At 36.5% G+C, this 19,150-nt stretch overlaps 2 protein-coding genes across 2 annotated transcripts; both read left to right on the forward strand.

The window, feature by feature from the left end:
• The first annotated feature begins 50 nt into the window (after positions 1-50).
• On the forward strand, positions 51-8,498 carry LOC133867323 (glutamate receptor 2.8-like). The gene is made up of 5 exons (XM_062304049.1): positions 51-2,543; positions 5,639-6,936; positions 7,053-7,350; positions 7,438-7,835; positions 7,989-8,498. Exons 1-5 carry the CDS (start codon positions 2,267-2,269, stop codon positions 8,400-8,402), a joined length of 2,685 nt encoding a protein of 894 aa, XP_062160033.1. The 5' UTR covers positions 51-2,266; the 3' UTR covers positions 8,403-8,498.
• A 2,480-nt stretch (positions 8,499-10,978) lies between these two features.
• LOC133866570 (cyclin-A1-1-like) lies at positions 10,979-16,108 on the forward strand. Its single transcript, XM_062303128.1, has 11 exons — positions 10,979-11,239; positions 12,154-12,580; positions 12,827-12,963; positions 13,105-13,197; positions 13,439-13,572; positions 13,685-13,760; positions 13,863-13,939; positions 14,036-14,069; positions 14,401-14,550; positions 14,666-14,800; positions 15,725-16,108. The coding sequence occupies exons 1-11, from the start codon at positions 11,036-11,038 to the stop codon at positions 15,782-15,784; spliced, it is 1,527 nt and encodes a 508-aa protein (XP_062159112.1). The 5' UTR covers positions 10,979-11,035; the 3' UTR covers positions 15,785-16,108.
• The last annotated feature ends 3,042 nt before the right edge of the window (positions 16,109-19,150 follow it).

Raw genomic sequence — 19,150 nt, forward strand, 5'->3', positions numbered from 1 at the left:
AAAATAAAAAAAAAATCGCATTTTAGGATCTTGGGCCATCTTCCAAGACAATTTCAAGTAGTTCCACCTCAGGTTCATGGTGGTCAGAACCTCTTGGCTGTTTATTAGTGCCGTTCTGGCTGCCTTTGATTGCATATGCATGAAGATTCTGGGAGTCGAATGTCATTGAGAAGAGATCACTGCTGTCTTCATAGCCCATAGCAGCGGCAGGGAGTTCAGAGGAGGGCGAGTGAAGCAAGGATTTGGTGTTCGCTGTGCATTTGCCGGCCCGTATCTGAAGAGACTTTGTCCCATATTGACCACAACCAAAATGTATGTGTTTGCTGCTAGAACTTGGTATAATAGAGTCCCGAATTCCTCAGACTTGCAATGGACTACATGTAGCAGTTGTGAATCTACTGTGAAAAACACCTTCTTCTGCCTCGGATCAAACCCACAGCCAATCACCTTATCTGTTCCTCCCCATTCTGCTTCTTCGGGTTCAAACACAAGTTTGATCCCTGAACGAAGAAATTGCCCAAGTCAGATATTAAGTTGTAAGAACACCCAAAGCTTTTAATCCTCCCAAAGGCTGTAATTCGGGTGCTTAGAACAAAAGCTTAACCGGTTCCTTTGGTGTGGTAAGGATGAACATGCTAAGGCTAAGGTCTCTTGGGAGAAGGAAGGAATGAGGTTTGGGGCTTAAGAGGTTACATATATGGAATCAATCAGCTATGCTTTTGCACAAGCTGGTTCCATTTGGGTAGCTTGGATTAATGATAATTGGTTGAGGGGGAGGAGCTTTTGGCAAATCCCAATTCCTCAATCATGTTCATGGAGCTGGAAACAAATTCTTAAGCTAAGGGAGTTAGCTAAAAGGATGTTGAGGTTCAAAGTGGGAGATGGCAACAAGATTTTTTTATAGTTGGATGCTTGGCACCTGGATGGGTGTTTGCTTGATAAATATGGCCACAGAGTTGTGTATGATGCATGGAGTTTGCTTGATGCAAAATTATCTACCGTGATAAGGAATGGAGATTGTTATTGGCCTCCTGCTAGATCGGACAAATTAGTAGAGTTATAAAGCAAGTTACCAGAAGTGGATATTGGGGAATTTTATTTTCCTGTGTTCTTGTGCTGACACTAGGGAATTCTTAAGGGTTAGAGCTCCTTGAGTGGATTGGTGGAGAGTGGTGTGGCATCCAATATTCTTTAGCTGGTGTTTAAGTATTCTTTAATCACCAAAGAAAGAATGTGTAAATGGGGGTTTGAAGGTGACTGCTTGTGTCTATCTTGCCGGGGTAGTATTGGAAGCAGGTCAGATTTATTCTTTCAGTGTGGTTTCATAGACGCATATGGAGAAATCTCATGTCTCTTTGTTTGGAGCATCGGTCTTTGGAAACCTGGGATGAGATTATTCAGTGGTGCTCTACTGAATTGAGAAAGGAATGCTTTAAAACCAGATTGAAGATTTTGTGCTTGGGATCGAGCTGCAGTTAATAATTGGCAATATGAGAATTTAGTATTGTGATTTCGAAATAGGCTTCTTGAGGGAAAGCAGAGTTATTTCCCAAGGAAGGGCCTGGCAAAGGCAAAGATGTCCTGATAACAGAATTAAACCTTATCTTCTGCATGGATTGTACTGATCCCTGAAAATCTTCCCAGATTATCTCAGCCTCTGTCTCTTTAATTCCGCGATCGCCAACCAATACCGTTGATCTTGTCGGCGTTGATGTGTTGCCCGTGAAAGTAAATTGGGACAAATCCATTCTCCACGGCATCGTTAATTAGCGATGGGTGATCAGCCCAACTGAAGAAAGGTTTCACCGAAACCCCATGAGGAAAATCATCTGAATAGTCAGGTTTACATAACGGGCGACAGATGGAACGTATCAAAAGATAGCTAAGAACTCCATTGAAGATGGACCATAAAAGGTCTGTAAATCCATACATTTCTTCCTTCACGAAAATACGTGTTTCGCTGTTTCGTTTTTGTCCGAATCTGAATATTCAGACGCAAATAAATGTTGACTTCCGTAAAATATGGTGCAATCTTAATGTAAACACAAGGAAAATATAATGTAGTTTGAGATTCCGAAGTCAACTCTTTTCATCGATGAAGAACCGTTTGATTAGTCATCTAGCAGCTAATCTTAAGCGACAAGTTGTATATATTAATTCCTTTGTATGAGTTTGAATCTTCTCTCATTATCAAAGTCAAAATCATTCAGTCTCCCATAAATTTCATCATATATCTTCCTTCTTTCGCACTCGAAGAAGAAAGTCCATGGAAAGCAGAATGTCTCGTGGTCTTTCATTCTTCTTGGTGCTGCTATTGGCGATGGCATCAAAATCTATGGCTCGCAAAGGAGAGAGCAACTGTCCAATGACAAAAACAGTTGCAGACGTTGGCGCTGTTTTTGATTATAATTCCCGTGTGGGCAGGGAACAGAAAGTAGCCATGGATTTGGCTGTCCAAGATTGGAATCGTTTGACTTGTTCTAAGCAGCTGGTTTTGCAGCTTAAAGACTCCCATGGAAATTCGGCACAAGCAACTTCTGCCGGTAAACTTTTCTAAGCTTCTCACTGAGATATGATTATTAATTAGGACCTGTATCATAATTTTACGACTAATATAATTCTATTTAGTAGCATCCTGTATAATTGTTATACATTTGAATGATGCGGCAGTAAAAATTATTATTTTGATTTGCAAAGTGTTGATCCGATGACTGATTTATACTGTCACATGTCATCCAGTTATATGACAATTGTATATGAGTCTACTAAATATCATTACTATAATTATATACCTTCCCATTTACTAGTCCTAGTAGCCCGACATAGACTACTACTCGATTTTAGACCAATTTGCGGCCCTTTAAATAGACCAATCTTTAAAAAGTTTGAATTCTGACTTGAAAAATAATGAGAAAATCAAATTTAGTCTTTAGATTTTTCATGTGATTTTAGTTTAATCCTTATGTTTTCAGTTTTGACATCCGAGTCCATAGGCCCTTTAAATAGACGTCAACTAGATTTTTTTTTTTTTTAAAGAAAAATTATTATCCAATTAATTAACGATATGCCATGTTAAACCAACCAATTAATGTTGTGTGAGAACTTCCCTCAACAAACAAATAGTTTATCGGGTTAAGTACATTTATGTCCCTGTGGTTTAATAATTTTATTTTTTGCTCCCTATGATTCATTTCCTATAATATATGTACTTCGTTAATGGCTAAAGATAAAAATTGTACATCCTCTACAGACCAAAAAGGTGAAAAAAAAAATCAAGTTAGGGTTTGGCCATTGAGGGTGGCCGAACCACCTTTATAAGCCATGAGGATGGTTCAACCACCCCCCAAGATTGGTTGCTCTGGGGTGGCCGAACCCACCCCAAGCCAAACAGAGATGGCCAAGTCATTCTCATTTTGTTTTTTGGAGGTGACCCAACCACACACAAAGGTCATAGGATGGTTAGCTACCTTTCTTTCTTTAATTTTTTTTTTGTCTTTTTTCAAAAAGTGCTTGAGAAAAATAATTTGAGGTCACATCTATAAAATACAGAGTTGAGATTTACTTATCTTAATTTTTTGGGAAAAGTACACATACCCCCCTCAAACTACCACCCTATTGTCAATGTCCCACCAAACTACCAATTTGGTCAATTTCTCCCCTCCAACTACCAAAAATTGTTAATTTTCCCCAATTAAATAAAATCGTCAATTTCTAACGGCAGGGGTATAATAGTCATTTTGTTACACTCTAAATGTCTAAAATAACCTTTTGATTTTAACCTTTTGATCCAAACCTGTTGAATTCTGAGAAGAATGAAGAAAGACAAAGGGTGAGTGATTTGTAATCTGTGTGGAAAACCCAGAAAGGGAAACACGTGAAACAGCGAATTACTGCGGAGAAAAGCTATACATGGGAGGATTCTAGAAGAGAGAAGAAGGTTCTTGAAGCAAAGAATTAGAATACCTGCAAAAGCTTCCCATGTTGAACTTACCCCAAAAGAAATAAACCCACGAGCACTTAGAAAGAACAGAAGAGAAGCAAAGCAGAGAAGCAAAGAGTTTGAGATTGAGAAATAAGCCGCGTCTTTTTGATTCGTATTAGATTTGTAATACGAATTGGGGTTTTGCCTCGTCTTGCACGCGCACAGTTTGATGTTGAGCAGCGAGTTTAAGTAATGATTCACTACCACTTAAATATACAACTTTACCAACTTATCTATGTGGCAAGGTGGTCTCCCACCTTAATTTATTTTGGAGTAGTGATTCACTACCACCTAAATATACAACTTTTTACCACCTTGTCTATGTGGCAAGGTGGTCCCCCACCTTAATTTATTTTTAAAAAATAAAAAAAATCAAAAAGTAATGGGGGACCACCTTGCCACATAAGCAAGGTGGTAAAAAGTTGTATATTTAGGTGGCATTGAATCATTATTCTTTATTTTGAGTAATGATTCACTACCACCTAAATATACAATTTTTCACCACCTTGCCTATGTGGCAAGGTGGTCCCCTACCTTAATTTATTTTTAAAAAATAAAAAAACTCAAAAAATAGTGGGGGACCACCTTGCCACATAGGTAAGATGGTAAAAAGTTGTATCTTTGGGTGACATTGAATCATTACTCATTTATTTTTAAAAAATAAAGAGTAATAATTCACTACCACCTAAATATACAACTTTTCACCACCTTGTCTATGTGGCAAGGTGGTCCCTCACTTTAATTTATTTTTAAAAAATAAAAAAACTTAAAAAGTAGTGGGGGACCACCTTGCCACATAGGCAAGGTGGTAAAAAGTTGTATATTTAGGTGACATTGAATCATTATTCAAAAATAAAAAAAACTCAAAATATAGTGGGGGACCACCTTGCCACATAGGCAAGGTGGTGAAAAGTTGTATATTTGGGTGGCATTGAATCATTATTCGTTTTGGGAATTTCGAGCAGTAGCAGCGTCAAAGAAAGTTAGCGTTTGGATGCTCTTTTAATCGGATTGGGGTTTTTAGATTTTTAGGAGAATTGCTTAAATTCAAAAGGTTATTTTAGACATTTAGAGTGTAACAAAATGACTATTATACCCCTGCCGTTAGGAATTGATGGTTTTATTTAACTGAGGGGGGAAATTGACAATTTTTGGTAGTTGGATGGGGAAAATTGACCAAATTGGTAGTTTGTGGGGACATTGACAATAGGGTGGTAATTTGAGGAGGGTATGTGTACTTTTCCCTAATTTTTTTGATAAGATCATAAAAATATATATTGTTTATGGTATTAACTAATTCACTTGATTATATAAATAATCTAACTATGTTAGGACAAATTGAGGTTGAAAATTTAATAAAGTGAAACTACATACTTGTTTGGCAAGAGAAATAAAATTCTCCCTCCCCTTCTTCACTTATACCAAAACAATCAACTTTAAAGTATTCTAACTTTATATCATATCAATATTTTTTTTTATTATTTAAATAAATAAAAAAATTACTACAATACAAAATTTATTTGCTTTTTTATACAAATTCTTTTTATTTTATATCGTATCTACCACTTTCGACTTACGGCTTTCGACTCTCACTCCTAACTCCTCCTCCCTAACCAAACAAGGCCTATGGTGAAAAAATTTCAATTTTCATTGCAGCAATTGATTTCAGTAACAGCAAACAAGTGCAAGCCATCATCGGAACGCTGACAATAAAGGAAATTGCTCTGATATCCGACAGCATTAGTAAAACCATCGAGGTTATCCCAATCCTTTCCTTAAATTCGCCGGCTCTATTCCCACCGGTAGTACCATTTCAACCACCATTTTTCATTCAAATGGCAAACGATGTCACCCTCCACATGAAGTGTATTGCCGCCATCGTAGGCCACTTTAGGTGGCGAAAGGTGACGACAATTTATGAAAACAACAATGGCTTTTCCACTGAACTAGGAACATTGACCCTCCTTTCTGATTTCCTTCGAGCTGTTGACTCTGGGATTGAACACCACTCAACTTTACCCTCTCTATCTTCTCATCTATTAGACCCAAAAGCAACCATTGAGGAAGAGCTCAAGAGGCTGCGGAGGAAGAGCAACAGGGTCTTCATAATTGTTCAGTGTTCTTTAGAGTTGGCTATTTTGCTTTTCGAGAAGGCAAACCAGATGGGTATGATGGAGAAAGGCTATGTATGGATCGTAAGTGACGAGATTGCAAGCCTTCTTGATTCTGTCGATTCTTCTATTACATATAACATGCAAGGCGTAATTGGTTTTAAAACCAATTTTGTGTCTTCCACTGAAAATTTCAAGCAATTTAAAATGAAATTCCGAAAGAAGTATGGATCAGAGTACCCAGAAGAAGAGAATGCTAATCCAAGCATTTTTGCTCTCCGGGTTTATGATGCGACTTGGGCCATTGCTCAGGCCATTGCAAAATCACTTACATCTGAACAATTATTTGAAAGAATTTTGTCTAGTAACTTCAAAGGTCTAAGTGGCAAAGTAAGCTTCAAGAATGATACACTATCACAAGTACCTGTTTTTCAGATCATTAATGTGGTTGGCAAAAGCTACAGTGAGATAGCTTTCTGGTCGCCAGAATTTGGTTTCTCAAAGAATGTCATTGAACATGATAGCATGGAAGTACCAACTCGTAATGGTTCTGCAGAAGTAGTATTAGACCCAATAGTTTGGCCAGGTGGCATGCAAAAAGTTCCAACGGGACGGAGTTGCAGTGATGAGGAGAAACCATTAAAGATAGGGGTTCCTGCCAAGGGTGCCTTCAATCAGTTCGTGAGAGTGAGTTACGAGCAGGACTTGAACAGAACAATCGTCAGCGGTTTTTCAATTGATGTGTTTGAAGCAGCTGTGAAGCGTCTCCCCTATCAACTGCCTTATGTTTTAGTCCCATTCTATGATTCATATGATAATATGGTGAAACAGGTCTACTACAAGGTTGTTGTTGTAGTTGTTTTTTTTTTTTTGGTTACTATAGTTGCTTATATTTGCCTTTTGGTGTTACTAATGGCATGACACTTAGCTTTCATTATTAACATTGATATGTGAAATAGGGCTTGGATGCAGCAGTTGGTGACACAGAAATAATGGCATATCGATTTGATTATGCTGAATTTACGCAGCCATATGTTGAATCTGGACTTGTCATGATAGTTACCGTAAAACCAGATAACCTGAAAGAGACATGGTTATTCATCACAGTTTTTACCAAAAAAATGTGGCTGCTGATGGTGGCGATGCACCTGTTCGTAGGGTTCGTAATTTGGCTAATTGAACATGGAAGTAACCCTGAATTTGAAGGGTTCGGAACTATGCTATGGTTTTCCATCACTGTCCTGTTCTTTGTACAGAGTAAGTCTCCACCCTCCATATTGAAGCCTGTGGCTGTCATTTGTAAAGCTTAATAAATTTTGGCTTCATTACATTTGCACTCTGCAGGAGAGCCAATACGGAGCAGTTTAGCTCGTTTTGTACTGGCGCCATGGTTGTTTGTGATTCTAATTGTGTCAGCTAGTTTCACAGCAAGCCTCACTTCCAAAATGACTCTTTCTCGGCTTAAGCCGTCTGTGGAAGATATTGAGACACTTCAGAAAACAAACGCAGTAGTTGGGTGTAACGGGAATTCTTTTATTGTAAGATATTTAATCAATGTGTTAAATTTTAAGCCGGAGAATATCATGAGCCTTCATTCCATAAATGACTATCCAGAAGCCTTTGAAAGAGGGGACATTGCAGCAGCTTTCTTTGTTGTCCCACATGCTAAAGTTTTCCTTGCCAAATTCTGCCAGGGCTACACCACTACAGGACCCACTTTCAATCTAGGCGGCTTTGGCTTTGTAAGCTCCTCTCCTCTCCTTTTTCTTTATCAGCTGACGTGACGTGACGTGTTTTAAATGAGAAACGTGAGCCGGTATGATAAATGGATCTGAAGAATAGCATTACTCTTTTCTTTGACTTCTTATATGTACATTTTTTGTTTTGTATCTCAGGTTTTTTCAAAGGGTTCTCCTTTGGCTACTGACATTTCAAAGGCAATCCTTGAAGTGACACAGAGTGGAGAAATGCAACGGCTAGAAGAATTCTTGCTCTCCTCTAATAAATGCTCATCTTCAACCGACTTGAATGGTGGTATAGGATTAGGTCCTGAGCCTTTCTACAGCCTATTTTGTATTTCAGGTGCCATTTCTGCAGTTGCATTGTTAGTTACCATTGTGCGTTTAGCGCGAAACAGCCAGCTGAACATGCCTTTCATGCCAGCAACATTGATAGATAGTAGGGTTTGGATGTGGGCAATAATATTTCTTGCTCGGTGCAGAAGAAGGAACTTTGTTGTCCCAGAAGCAAATGATCATCTTGGGGAAGAACTTGTTGCTATTCAAGATGTTTCCCTCAAAATCAGTTAGTGTATACTTGACTTTGTACTAAGATTTCATTTTTACCCAACTGCTAATGTTGTTGTTAATGTATGTATTAAGGGCTCGCTCAATGGGCTTTAGAGATTTTCTTTCCCTTAGAATTGGTTCAAACCCTCTATCCTTCCAACTGTAGTGGCCTTGTGTTTTGACTTGCATGATTTTTCTTTTCGGTGTCGTATATTGTTGGTGCTGCTTTCGGTATGGCGCGACAACTCGCTCTACAATGTTCTTCATGTCTCACGTTCGCTGCAAGACCTGTCAAGTTAAGAGAACGCACTAGAGATTGGCCGGCGTTCCTCCCTCCGATACCTAAGTTAGTGTCTGAGTGTATAGTATATTCAAGCGTAATAATATTAGTCTTGTTTTCATATTTGAAGTCCAGGCCTATTTATATGTTGAGTGGTAAGTATGGATCGGATTACTCCCAACATATATATCACCCCATTATCCCTTCAATCATCTTAAAGCTTATGTGGGCCATTCTCTTAACTAGAAATTAATTTTTATGCACCAAACGGTTGGGGGAATATGCTACATAAGTTTTGGAGTGACGACGGAATAAAGAGTCATGTATAGTATTATAGTATTAATCGGCTAAAATAATAGGATTAGATTTTTATTTTTTATTTTTATTTTTTTTTTCTTTAAGGCAATCTACCAGAAATTGAAATGCAAGAGATGAGGATATGATTGGTTACATGTTTGTCCCATAAATTTATATTAAAGATTGCGTCGGTATTTTATAAAAGCGAAAATAAAGTTATAACATTATTTCTAAGTCTTGCCCATTTACTTTAGAAATGTTAGGAGTATTAAATCTTTTATCAAGAGATGATTACTGAGATGATGTAAAGCTTATTCATTGGAGAATATCAAAACAATTAATAAAAAGAATGTTACAATTTTCAATGAATAAGCTTCACATCATCTTGGTACCCATCTATTGGTAAAAGATTTGGTACCTCTAGCATTTTTTAAGTTTTTTAGTGAAGAAAATGCTACTTGAATTTTACATCAGTTAGTAAAACTCTCTTTATAAAAACTTAAGTATATGCAGCATTTCTTTTACTTATTTGTTTTTCGATTTTTTTGTTGTCAGAAATTAGAGATAACCTATGTCATTTATTTATTTATGTTGATAAGAAATAAAATATGGACATAAATTTTCTACAAACCGGTTTGCAGGAAATTTCCTGCATCCCACATGTAAGAGTGACATGTGTTTTTTAAGCATGTGAGAATCATATGTTTTTTTGTTAGTGCTATTAAAAAAACATATGAGAAGCATATACTATTAAAATAACATGTGCTTCTCATATGTCAAGAGACACATGTCATTCTTACACGTGGGTCGTATAAAATTTCCTACAAACCAGTTTGTAGGAAATTTCTGTCCATATAAAATATAGTTCTAAGCTCATTTCATTTCTTTTTATTTTCTTCACTTTATTTCTCTTGTTTATGGATAAGGATTCCTTCAAATTTTTTGTCTGAATTTGATGTTATTTCACAATCATTTATTCGAATTTTGGTTCTTAAAAAAGAAAAGGTTAAATAGTCCAATGGTCCCTGAGTTTTGGAAACTTTAATTTTTAGTCCTTATGTTTCAATTTGCATCATAGATGATATATCAATTTTGGAAAATGATCAAATTAGTACCTCGGTTAATTTTTTCGTCCAAAAACTAACGGCCCGCCACGTGTCAACTTCAGAGATTGACACATGGCACTATATAAAAAAATTAAAAACTAAAAATTAAAAATCTTTAAAAATTAATTAAAAAATTAAAAAAATATATATTAAAAATTAAAAAAAATTGAAAAAATAAAAAAAACAAGGGAAGCCACCCCATTTTTTTTTTAAAAAAAAATTTTAATTAATTTTTTAAATTTTTAAATTTTTTTATATAGTGTCATGTGTCAACTTCTGAAGTTGACACATGACGGACCGTTAGTTTTTGGATGGAGAAGTTAACCGAGATACTAATTTGATCATTTTTTAAAATTGACATATCATCTGTGATGCAAATTGAAACTTAAGGGTTAAAAAATAAAAAGGTACTTAACCCAAAAAAAAACTCAATGACTAAAAAGGTACTTAACCCCCCCCAAAAAAAAAAAAAAAAAAAAAAAAAAAAAAAATCTATCCGAATTTTGGCAGAAAATTTGAGGAACCTCATCCTTTATCATTGCATGACACGTCAGAATCAGTCCCCACCAATCCGGCCCCACAAGACGTCTCTTCACAAAGATTGCACCGGAGCGCAGTCTCCCACTCCGATTTCAAAATATCCGCAAAAATTTCCGCACCCAACAGACGGTCCAGATCCCTCCTTCCCTGAACGAACGGCCAAGATCTCTCATTCTTTCAAACCCACACCTTTTCCCGCTCCATTTATCTGTTCCATAAAATATTAAAGTAAATGCAAAAATCCTTCAACAATCGCTAAACCCAAAATTCACACCAAAACCTAATTTCTTGAATAATAGAGAATCTCATACGCTACGGTTTGTTCCCTTTCTTGTTTTGGTTTGGTTTCTTGGTTTATGATAAAAGAGAATAAAGCTAAAAGGCCGCATGACGTTCTTGCAGGGCAATTCGGGTTAGGGTTTCGATCCCAGATGTCGGACCGCAGCCGCTGTCCGCCGCCATCTTCATTTTATCCGGCCAAGAGGCCCTCGGTTTCGGACAATCCAATCAAGAAGGTCACCAGGGCTGCCAAGTCCCAATTGGCAAAGAAGCGACCCGCTCTCGCGGACGTCTCGAACCAAAGAAATGGCTCTAAGTGTAATTCACGGACTTCGCTCCTTTCGTCCAAGCCTCTGGTGCGCTTAGCTTCTCTGAATTTAACTCTTTTTCTTCCCCCCTTGAAATGACAATTTAATGCATATCGGCTGTGTTTTCTTTTTGTGAAATGGTTTAATTGCGTTTGAATTCACGGTAATGTCTTTGATTAAATCCACAAATATTTATTGTTTTAGGTAGGATAAAATGATATTGTGTTGTTTCGGAAATGATACATTGATGAGATTAATTAATGGGGTGTACATGTTTCTACATATGAACATCCTATTCAAATCAAGTGCATAATTCATATCGTACTTATTTGTTATTCTTTGTGCCTGTCCATTCTATGCCATGCATTAAATAGTTTCATATCTGTATGAATGGTTTTGGATTTTCTTTTGTACAGGCAGCATTAATTTGAATTTAAGATTTATCCATGTCTATCTCTCACCTGCCATGAAATACCTACAGTTATCTATTCTGACAATTTTAAACATTTTCGTTTCTTTAATTGTTAAGAAGTAAATAGAACTTGTTTTCTTAATAAACTTAGATCAGTTCTTGATTACATAACTTTCTAAGTCAGGGAATTTTGATGCATGTACATAATGCATAGGTAGAATTCTAAACATTTTATCAATTTGGGTGGTGACGATGTATATTTTTTGATGATTCTTTTCTAAAAGATGGACGGTGCGTTGATATTTGGAAAGGGTGTGTTGTATTTGGTATCCAAATTCCCTTGAACCATTGTTATTATAATAATTTGATTTTTCATCTTACATTGACATTGAATATAAGTTTCAGCTTCAAGCATATTGCCACATACATTTTTTTTGATAAGTAATAAACTGGTTTTATTAAATGTGTAAGGCGCCCATAAGTACATAGAAGGAACTATTTACTTATTTGAAAATTTCTGAGAATGATTAAGTAAGTTTTATATCTGAAGGTACCATGTGTGGCTAAAATTGCCAAAGCTAAGAAGGAATTGTCTGCTAATGAGAATATAGGCTTCCCTGGGAAAACTTTGCCTTCATCCTTGAGCTTGAAATCAAATGTCTTGGTTCCCTCCAAGGATACATCTTTCCCAGGAAGTGATCAACCTATTGCTAGTGCCGTGGTCCTTTCTGCTCCATGCAGCAAAGAGCCTGTTCATCCTGCTCCAAGTAGCATACTTCATGGACTCAGAGGTGTTGATGTTTCTCCAAGTGGATCAGTTAGTGGTTCCATTTCAATGGATGAGAGCATGTCTACCTGTGATTCCTTGAAGAGTCCACAATTTGAATATATTGACAATGAGGATGCTTCAGCAGTTACATTGATTGAGAGGAAGACGAGTAATAGTCTCTACATTTCGGACAATGCAGAAAAAACAGGTTTCTTCTTCATAAAGATTTAGATCTCATTTAATTTGTAAATAGGGATTTTATAATCCTGAATGCTGGCCAACATGGGCATTGATTCCCTTTTTCACTTTCATCAGCAGCAAATTGTGCATCTTTTATTTATTTATTTATTTTTCTAAGCAATACAGAGGAAAAGGGAGAGAGACTGCAAATTGCATATCTGGGGTATTTCGTTTTGTGTACTTTCTAAGGTAGTTTCTCTTATATTGATCTCAGGGAAGGTCTGCGAGAGAGGTATACCTGTGGAGATGGAAACAGTGGATAAAGTTGTTGATATTGATAACAATTTCATGGACCCACAGTTCTGTGCAACCATTGCTTGTGATATCTACAAGCACTTGCGTGTATCAGAGGTTCAGCATAGTTTTCCATACTGTATTGAATGAGCAATATTTTTTCCTATCACATCAGTCCCCTGGTTATTACTAATTGAAGTCCATTTTTCTTTCCTAACTTCTTTCTTTTGTGATTTACTGAATTTTGTGGGCTTTTAGGCAAATAAAAGACCTTCAACAGACTTCTTGGAAAGGATCCAGAAGGACATTAATACTAGCATGCGTGCAATACTGATTGATTGGCTTGTGGAGGTAATTTATGTTGGGTGATGATATTGCCATGGTGATTTATATAATCTAGAAATAAGCACTAAATATCTACCATTTCCCTTGGTATTGCGTAAAAAAAAAAAAAAGAAGCACCAAATATCTTGATAAGTGGGATTTACCTTGCATTATAAAAATACTCGGTGTCAATATCATCAAAATGTCCTTTATAAGTGTGCAGTTATATTGTTCTTTTGGTTATCTTACCTCCTAATGTCATCTGTAGGTTGCGGAAGAGTACCGGCTTCTACCTGATACACTATTTTTGACCATTAACTACATTGATCGTTATCTTTCTGGCAATTCGGTGAATAGGCAACGGTTGCAATTGCTTGGTGTTGCATGCATGATGATTGCTGCGTAAGATTTTATTCTAGATGTGCTGAACTAACTGTGTGCATGTTGCTGTATGTGTGAATGAGCTGCCTATCTAGGTTTTTATTAATAACTTGAGGTGCGATTGTGTTGCCAGTAAGTATGAGGAGATCTGTGCACCCAGTGTGAATGAGTTCTGTTATGTAACTGATAATACGTACTTGAAGGAGGAGGTTTGCTTCCATTTTATACCACCAGAAATTACTTTTAGATGCTTCTTTAAATTGCCTTATTTATCCCATCTCTATAAGTCTTGACCAATGTACTTTGTGCAGGTTTTGCAAATGGAATCTGCTGTGCTGAATTACTTGAAATTTGAAATGGCAGCCCCAACAGCTAAATGTTTTTTGAGGTAAAAGCTTCATTTGTTAATATTATCAAAATGCCAAGTGAAGTTGATTTATGTTGCTTTGGATATTGATGTTTGTGATTCATGACAATTGTTCAGGCGATTTGTTTGTGTTGCTCAAGCTACCAGTGAGGTATCTCTTTTTTGGACTACATTGCTTTTAGTATTTCAGTTTTATGTCATTTCTTCAAGACTTATCTGGTTTAAGAACATTTTTTGGTCATCTCAGTGGATTTTGGCTGTTAATTACAGAAATATAATAACAAACGTTTTCATTTGAAGTTGGTGATTACGTTGAAATTTAACTTGCATATTTTGATAAGTATGGGACATAGTTATGTTAATGCTACTAGTTTTTTTGTATCATATCTTATTAAAATGTGAGTGATGAAATTTCTTTTGTTTCGTGGTGGTGCTGATTAAAATTTGTCACGTGTGGTGGTGGTACCGTCTACTTTTCGTAGGTTCCATCAATGCAGTTGGAGTGCTTGGCCAACTACCTTGCGGAGTTATCTCTTTTAGAGTATAGCATGCTTTGTTATTCCCCATCAGTATTAGCTGCTTCTGCTACTTTCTTGGCCAAATTTATACTTGTACCCTCAAAAGAACCCTGGGTATGTGTTCGAAAGTATTACACAGGTTTTGCTTGTAGCCAAGATGCAGGCTATTTTCTGTTTCTTTTGATAAGTTTATGTAACGTAGTTTGGTTTTGTATATGTTCTGATACAGAATTCTACATTGAGGCATTACACACTTTACCAAGCTTCTGATTTGAGTGAGTGCGTCAAGGCGCTACATGGCCTGTGCTGTAAAGGCACTAATTCTAATCTACCTGCAATTAGGGAGAAGTACAGCCAGCATAAGGTATGCAGAACTGCTCTCTCTCTCTCTCTGGATGAGGAGTGAAATATGAGATACATCAACACCACAGATTTTTAATCAGTTAGCACAGCCCCTTTTGAGTACTTCTGTACCTTCTATAGATTTGACCTTTGTTGCACTACACTTATCGATCTTTGTATGCGTATCTGGGCTTCAATTTTCTGAGTTTCTAGAAGAGCATGTGAGATGGTTTCAATGAAAATGAAGATGGAAAGTTAGTGACATGGTTTGCCATGATTACATTGAACAAGAATGCTTTTTTACATGGCACACTGTGCTCTGTGAGGATGTATAAGACTAGAACTGACAATTGTCATTATCATGAAGTTCGTGTGGCGATGGGAAGCAGGGTCATATGAGCTGAAAATATTTCAGCTCATACACTGAAGTAGTACAAATTAGAGGCTTTGAATTGGAAGTAGAGGTGCTAGATATAAAAAGAAACTGGACCAGTCTTCTTCATAATGAACATTAATCAACACTTCACAGTAGTATAATAAGAGGCATGACATCACCATATAGAGAGGAGTACGGTTTCTCAATTATTTAAATTTGTGCTGATGATTTTTAAACAAAAATATTTACTTCTGAGAAAGCATAACAGAGCACTTATGGTGGACTCATCTCAACCACCATGATGGCAGCCACGCAGGGCCACTGGATTTTCAATAGATTTATTGATTTCACAAGATGCTCAAATGCCCGGTTAATCGAAATGGTCAAACTTTCTACAAATTATAGAGGGTCCAGGTCATTTTTGTCTTGCAAGTTTGGCACATAAAAATAACCACACCACTCGCATTAAGTAGCTATCTCACAAAATGTATTACTATTGGTGAATATATGGACTTTTGTTTTCCTATTCATATGGACTGGTTTGAACTGACATGTTTATTTCTTCGTTAGTACAAGTTCGTGGCAAAGAAGCACTGCCCTCCTTCAATACCTCTGGAGTTTTTCCACTAACTGAGCAACTAGGCATGTACATCACTCTTCGAAATTCAATAAACTGTACATAACTAGGCATGTATGAAGTTTTGAATCCAGTAGCTCTGTACCTACTGTTTGATAGTCAGGGGATCTTCTCATCTTACTGTTTTCTCAGACGTAACTCACATAGGTTACCTCCTGTACAGTTGTTGCGCTTGAATTGAATTTTCAGTATACAGTAAGGTCCAAGATGTATTGAGAACCGTTTCTTCTAGTGATGAAAGAATATTAAGCAGATATGTCGATCAGCAGGTTTACTTTTCGATAAGAAAATTTTTATTAGATGATATTATTACCTAAGATGATTATAAAAGTCAATAGGTTTGCTTTTTTATGAACCCTAATTACATCGGTAAAGCATTAGTGGCTAAGTTTTCTCGGTGGATAATGAATTAGGAGGAATGTTTATGCCGAAATTATATGCTTGCTATATGGGTTGACAATTGTAATCACCTGCTTAAGAAAAATACAAAAAGGAAATAAAGTTTAAAGAAATATGTATAACGTGAGTGTGAGAGTCCGAGAGTGAGAGTTGGGGTTTGGAGGGTATTTATGATGGAGGGGACAGTCTGGATTAAGGCCGACAGCTTTGGTTTTTTCTTTGTGCGCGTGATTGTTCAATTTAATAATGTTTTTATTTATTTTTTGTTTTTCTTTCGAACTTTTTGCTTGTTTTTGGGAAAATTGGAATATATATTATTCTTATTGGTACATTAAGAAATTAAGAAACAAGTACAATAAATGCATGCGTGTGAAGACGAGAGAGAGAGAGAGAGAGAGAGAGAGAGAGAGAGAGAGAGGAGATTGAGGCTTGAAGGGAGCACTTGAAGAGGAACTCCAAGAGGTAAAAACCTTGGAGCTCGTATGATAAATTGGTTTTTATTTTTGTTTCTGAAAACTATTTTTAAAAACAAAAATAGAAAATCGTTTTCTTTTGTTTTTTTATTAAAAAAGCGTTTGGCAAACTATTTTCAAAAAATAGTTTTTGAAAACAGAAAACAATAATAATGCGTTTGGTCATTGTTTTTGAAACAGGTTACACTTAGGAAGAAAATTAAAAAACTATTTGGGTGTTCTACATATTTTTTTCTTTTCAATTTTTATGTTTTTTTTCCAGCCATAGGGTGATTTCAAAACTGAATTGAAAAACATCTAGCACAACCCAATAGGGAAATAAAAAGGCAAAATTTCATATGACATTAAACCAAAGTAATAAACCGACACAATTCGAGATAAACACCAAAGTCTAAGAACATGGCAGCATCATACTTAGAATATAGTCGTAGGACATGGTACCAAAAACGATGAATTACAAAATGATGAAGAGTCATTACCTAGTGCTGGTCAGAATTAACATCCTAAAAATATTTCCCAAGCTATTTGAATGTAACTTGCACATTTTTCAAGCCAACTATCATTGCATTCCAAGCCACAACGTTTTTTGAAGTAATTCTATCAAACAACCTCTCTGCATAATCCATCTTACCACATCTCTTTGTACTTGTTAATGAGAGCGTCCATGTTGCAGATAGAAAAATAAGCTAATAAAGGTACAATCAAGAAAATTAGCAGCCATTTCCAACCTGTTCTTAAAAGTAAAAAGATGATAGTACAGAGGATGTAAACCATGCTTAAGAGAATACCTTGTGAAAAAGCCACGAGATGAAGCTCCTATGACAAGCTTGTTGATTCCATGCTTAGAAACCTCCTCTGCTATTGCAATTGCCACATCACCTGATTCAATCACTACAACATCCACTTCCACCTATATCCAGAACTGAGAAAGTTAAGATCCTATTCCCTGGACCTATTCTGGATCAAAGTACCCACTGAAGAAAGTTGAACACTGGGTCAGTTTACAACTTGAGAAAGTAGAGTGAGAGAAGAAAATCATCAAATCACTTCAGAAGTTAGCTTCCTATCTTAGGAATTTCAGCAATTTTCCTTTCTTTTTCCCATGATCAAAATGGAGAATTGGATGTATCCAAACCACATCTGAGACTTGGCAATGAATCTCCTTCCCACTTTGCAGACAACAATTAAGAGAACAAGCAATCATGTTAAACAAGCACCAACTCCCTCATTTCTCTAATTCCAAATGCATAAGCCAAGTGAGAAATTGAGTACAGGGCCTAAAGCATGAAACCACAAGAGTAATTCCTTAAAACATAGAACATGCAATTGTACTACATGGCATAAAGCAAGTATAGCCAACTTATAGACAACAGATGATTTTTAAAAATAGGATATCACTTGATTATAAGCAGTACAACCAATTCGAAAGAAAAAAAAAAAAAAAAAAAAGAAGCCTAATCATAATTTGAAAAGGTTTTTTCCAGTGAAAAAAGGCCCCCCAAAGACAAGTTTGTTTGAAAAAAGAAAAAGAAAAAAAGCCTAATCATAAGCTGAAACGATTTTTTCTCAATGGAATAAGGCCCCCAAAGATAGATTTGTTAGAGAAAAAAAATGATTTCTTCTTTGGAGACTCTTTAACTTTAATAGAAAAATAAATAGTTAGAGGCCCAAGAACACAACAATTAATACAAAAAAAAAAAATAGTAGATTTTCTCTCTTATTACGAGACTCAACTAAAAGGATGTGGATTGTGGACTACAAGGAAACCAATGAAAAGAGTGAGGCCCACGGAAAAAAACTTGTTGAAATACAAGTCATAACTCTACAAAAACAACCATCACTGAGAGTGGGGCTCACGAAAAAAGACATCGTTTAAAATTCTTGTCTTAGGCCCTAAAATATATTGAGCTAGCCTTGCCAAACAGGCTCTTGCAGGGGCGGTCCTACATGGAGGCTAGGGGGGCCCTGGCCCCCCCAAGCCCCAAAATTTTCCCTTAAAAAAATTTTTTTTTCCCCAAAAAAAAAAAAAAAAATTAAAAATTTTACCCCTTAATTTTTTAATTTTTTTAGTTTTGCCCCCTCTATTTTTTTTCTTTTCAATTTGGCCCCTCCATTTTTACAAGCCTAGGTCCGCCACTGGGCTCTTGGTCTCTCCAGTGGTTTTGTATTTATAGTGTTTTGCTGTTAAGCAGTAAAGGATTGAGTTTGTTATCATATGAATCTTTTGGGAGTCTCTTTAGAGAAAAAGAGAGCATCATGTATGAAGATCTGGAAGGGAAGGAGAGGGGAAGATGAGGATATGACGTGTAAGCAAAAAAGGGGCAACTGTGGGTGCGGAGCATGTAGAATACGCATGCTAAGGCGGCGTTTGGTGTGCATGCACTAGGGCAGAGGTGGTCGATGGATGTAATGGAGGCAAATACTGAAGTATAGGTGAAGGGGTGACATGTGGATAGTGGGGGATGTGTTTGTTGCACAAGCACAACT

This window comes from Alnus glutinosa, chromosome 4 (genome assembly GCF_958979055.1).
Source record: "Alnus glutinosa chromosome 4, dhAlnGlut1.1, whole genome shotgun sequence".
NCBI classification, from domain to species: Eukaryota; Viridiplantae; Streptophyta; class Magnoliopsida; order Fagales; family Betulaceae; genus Alnus; species Alnus glutinosa.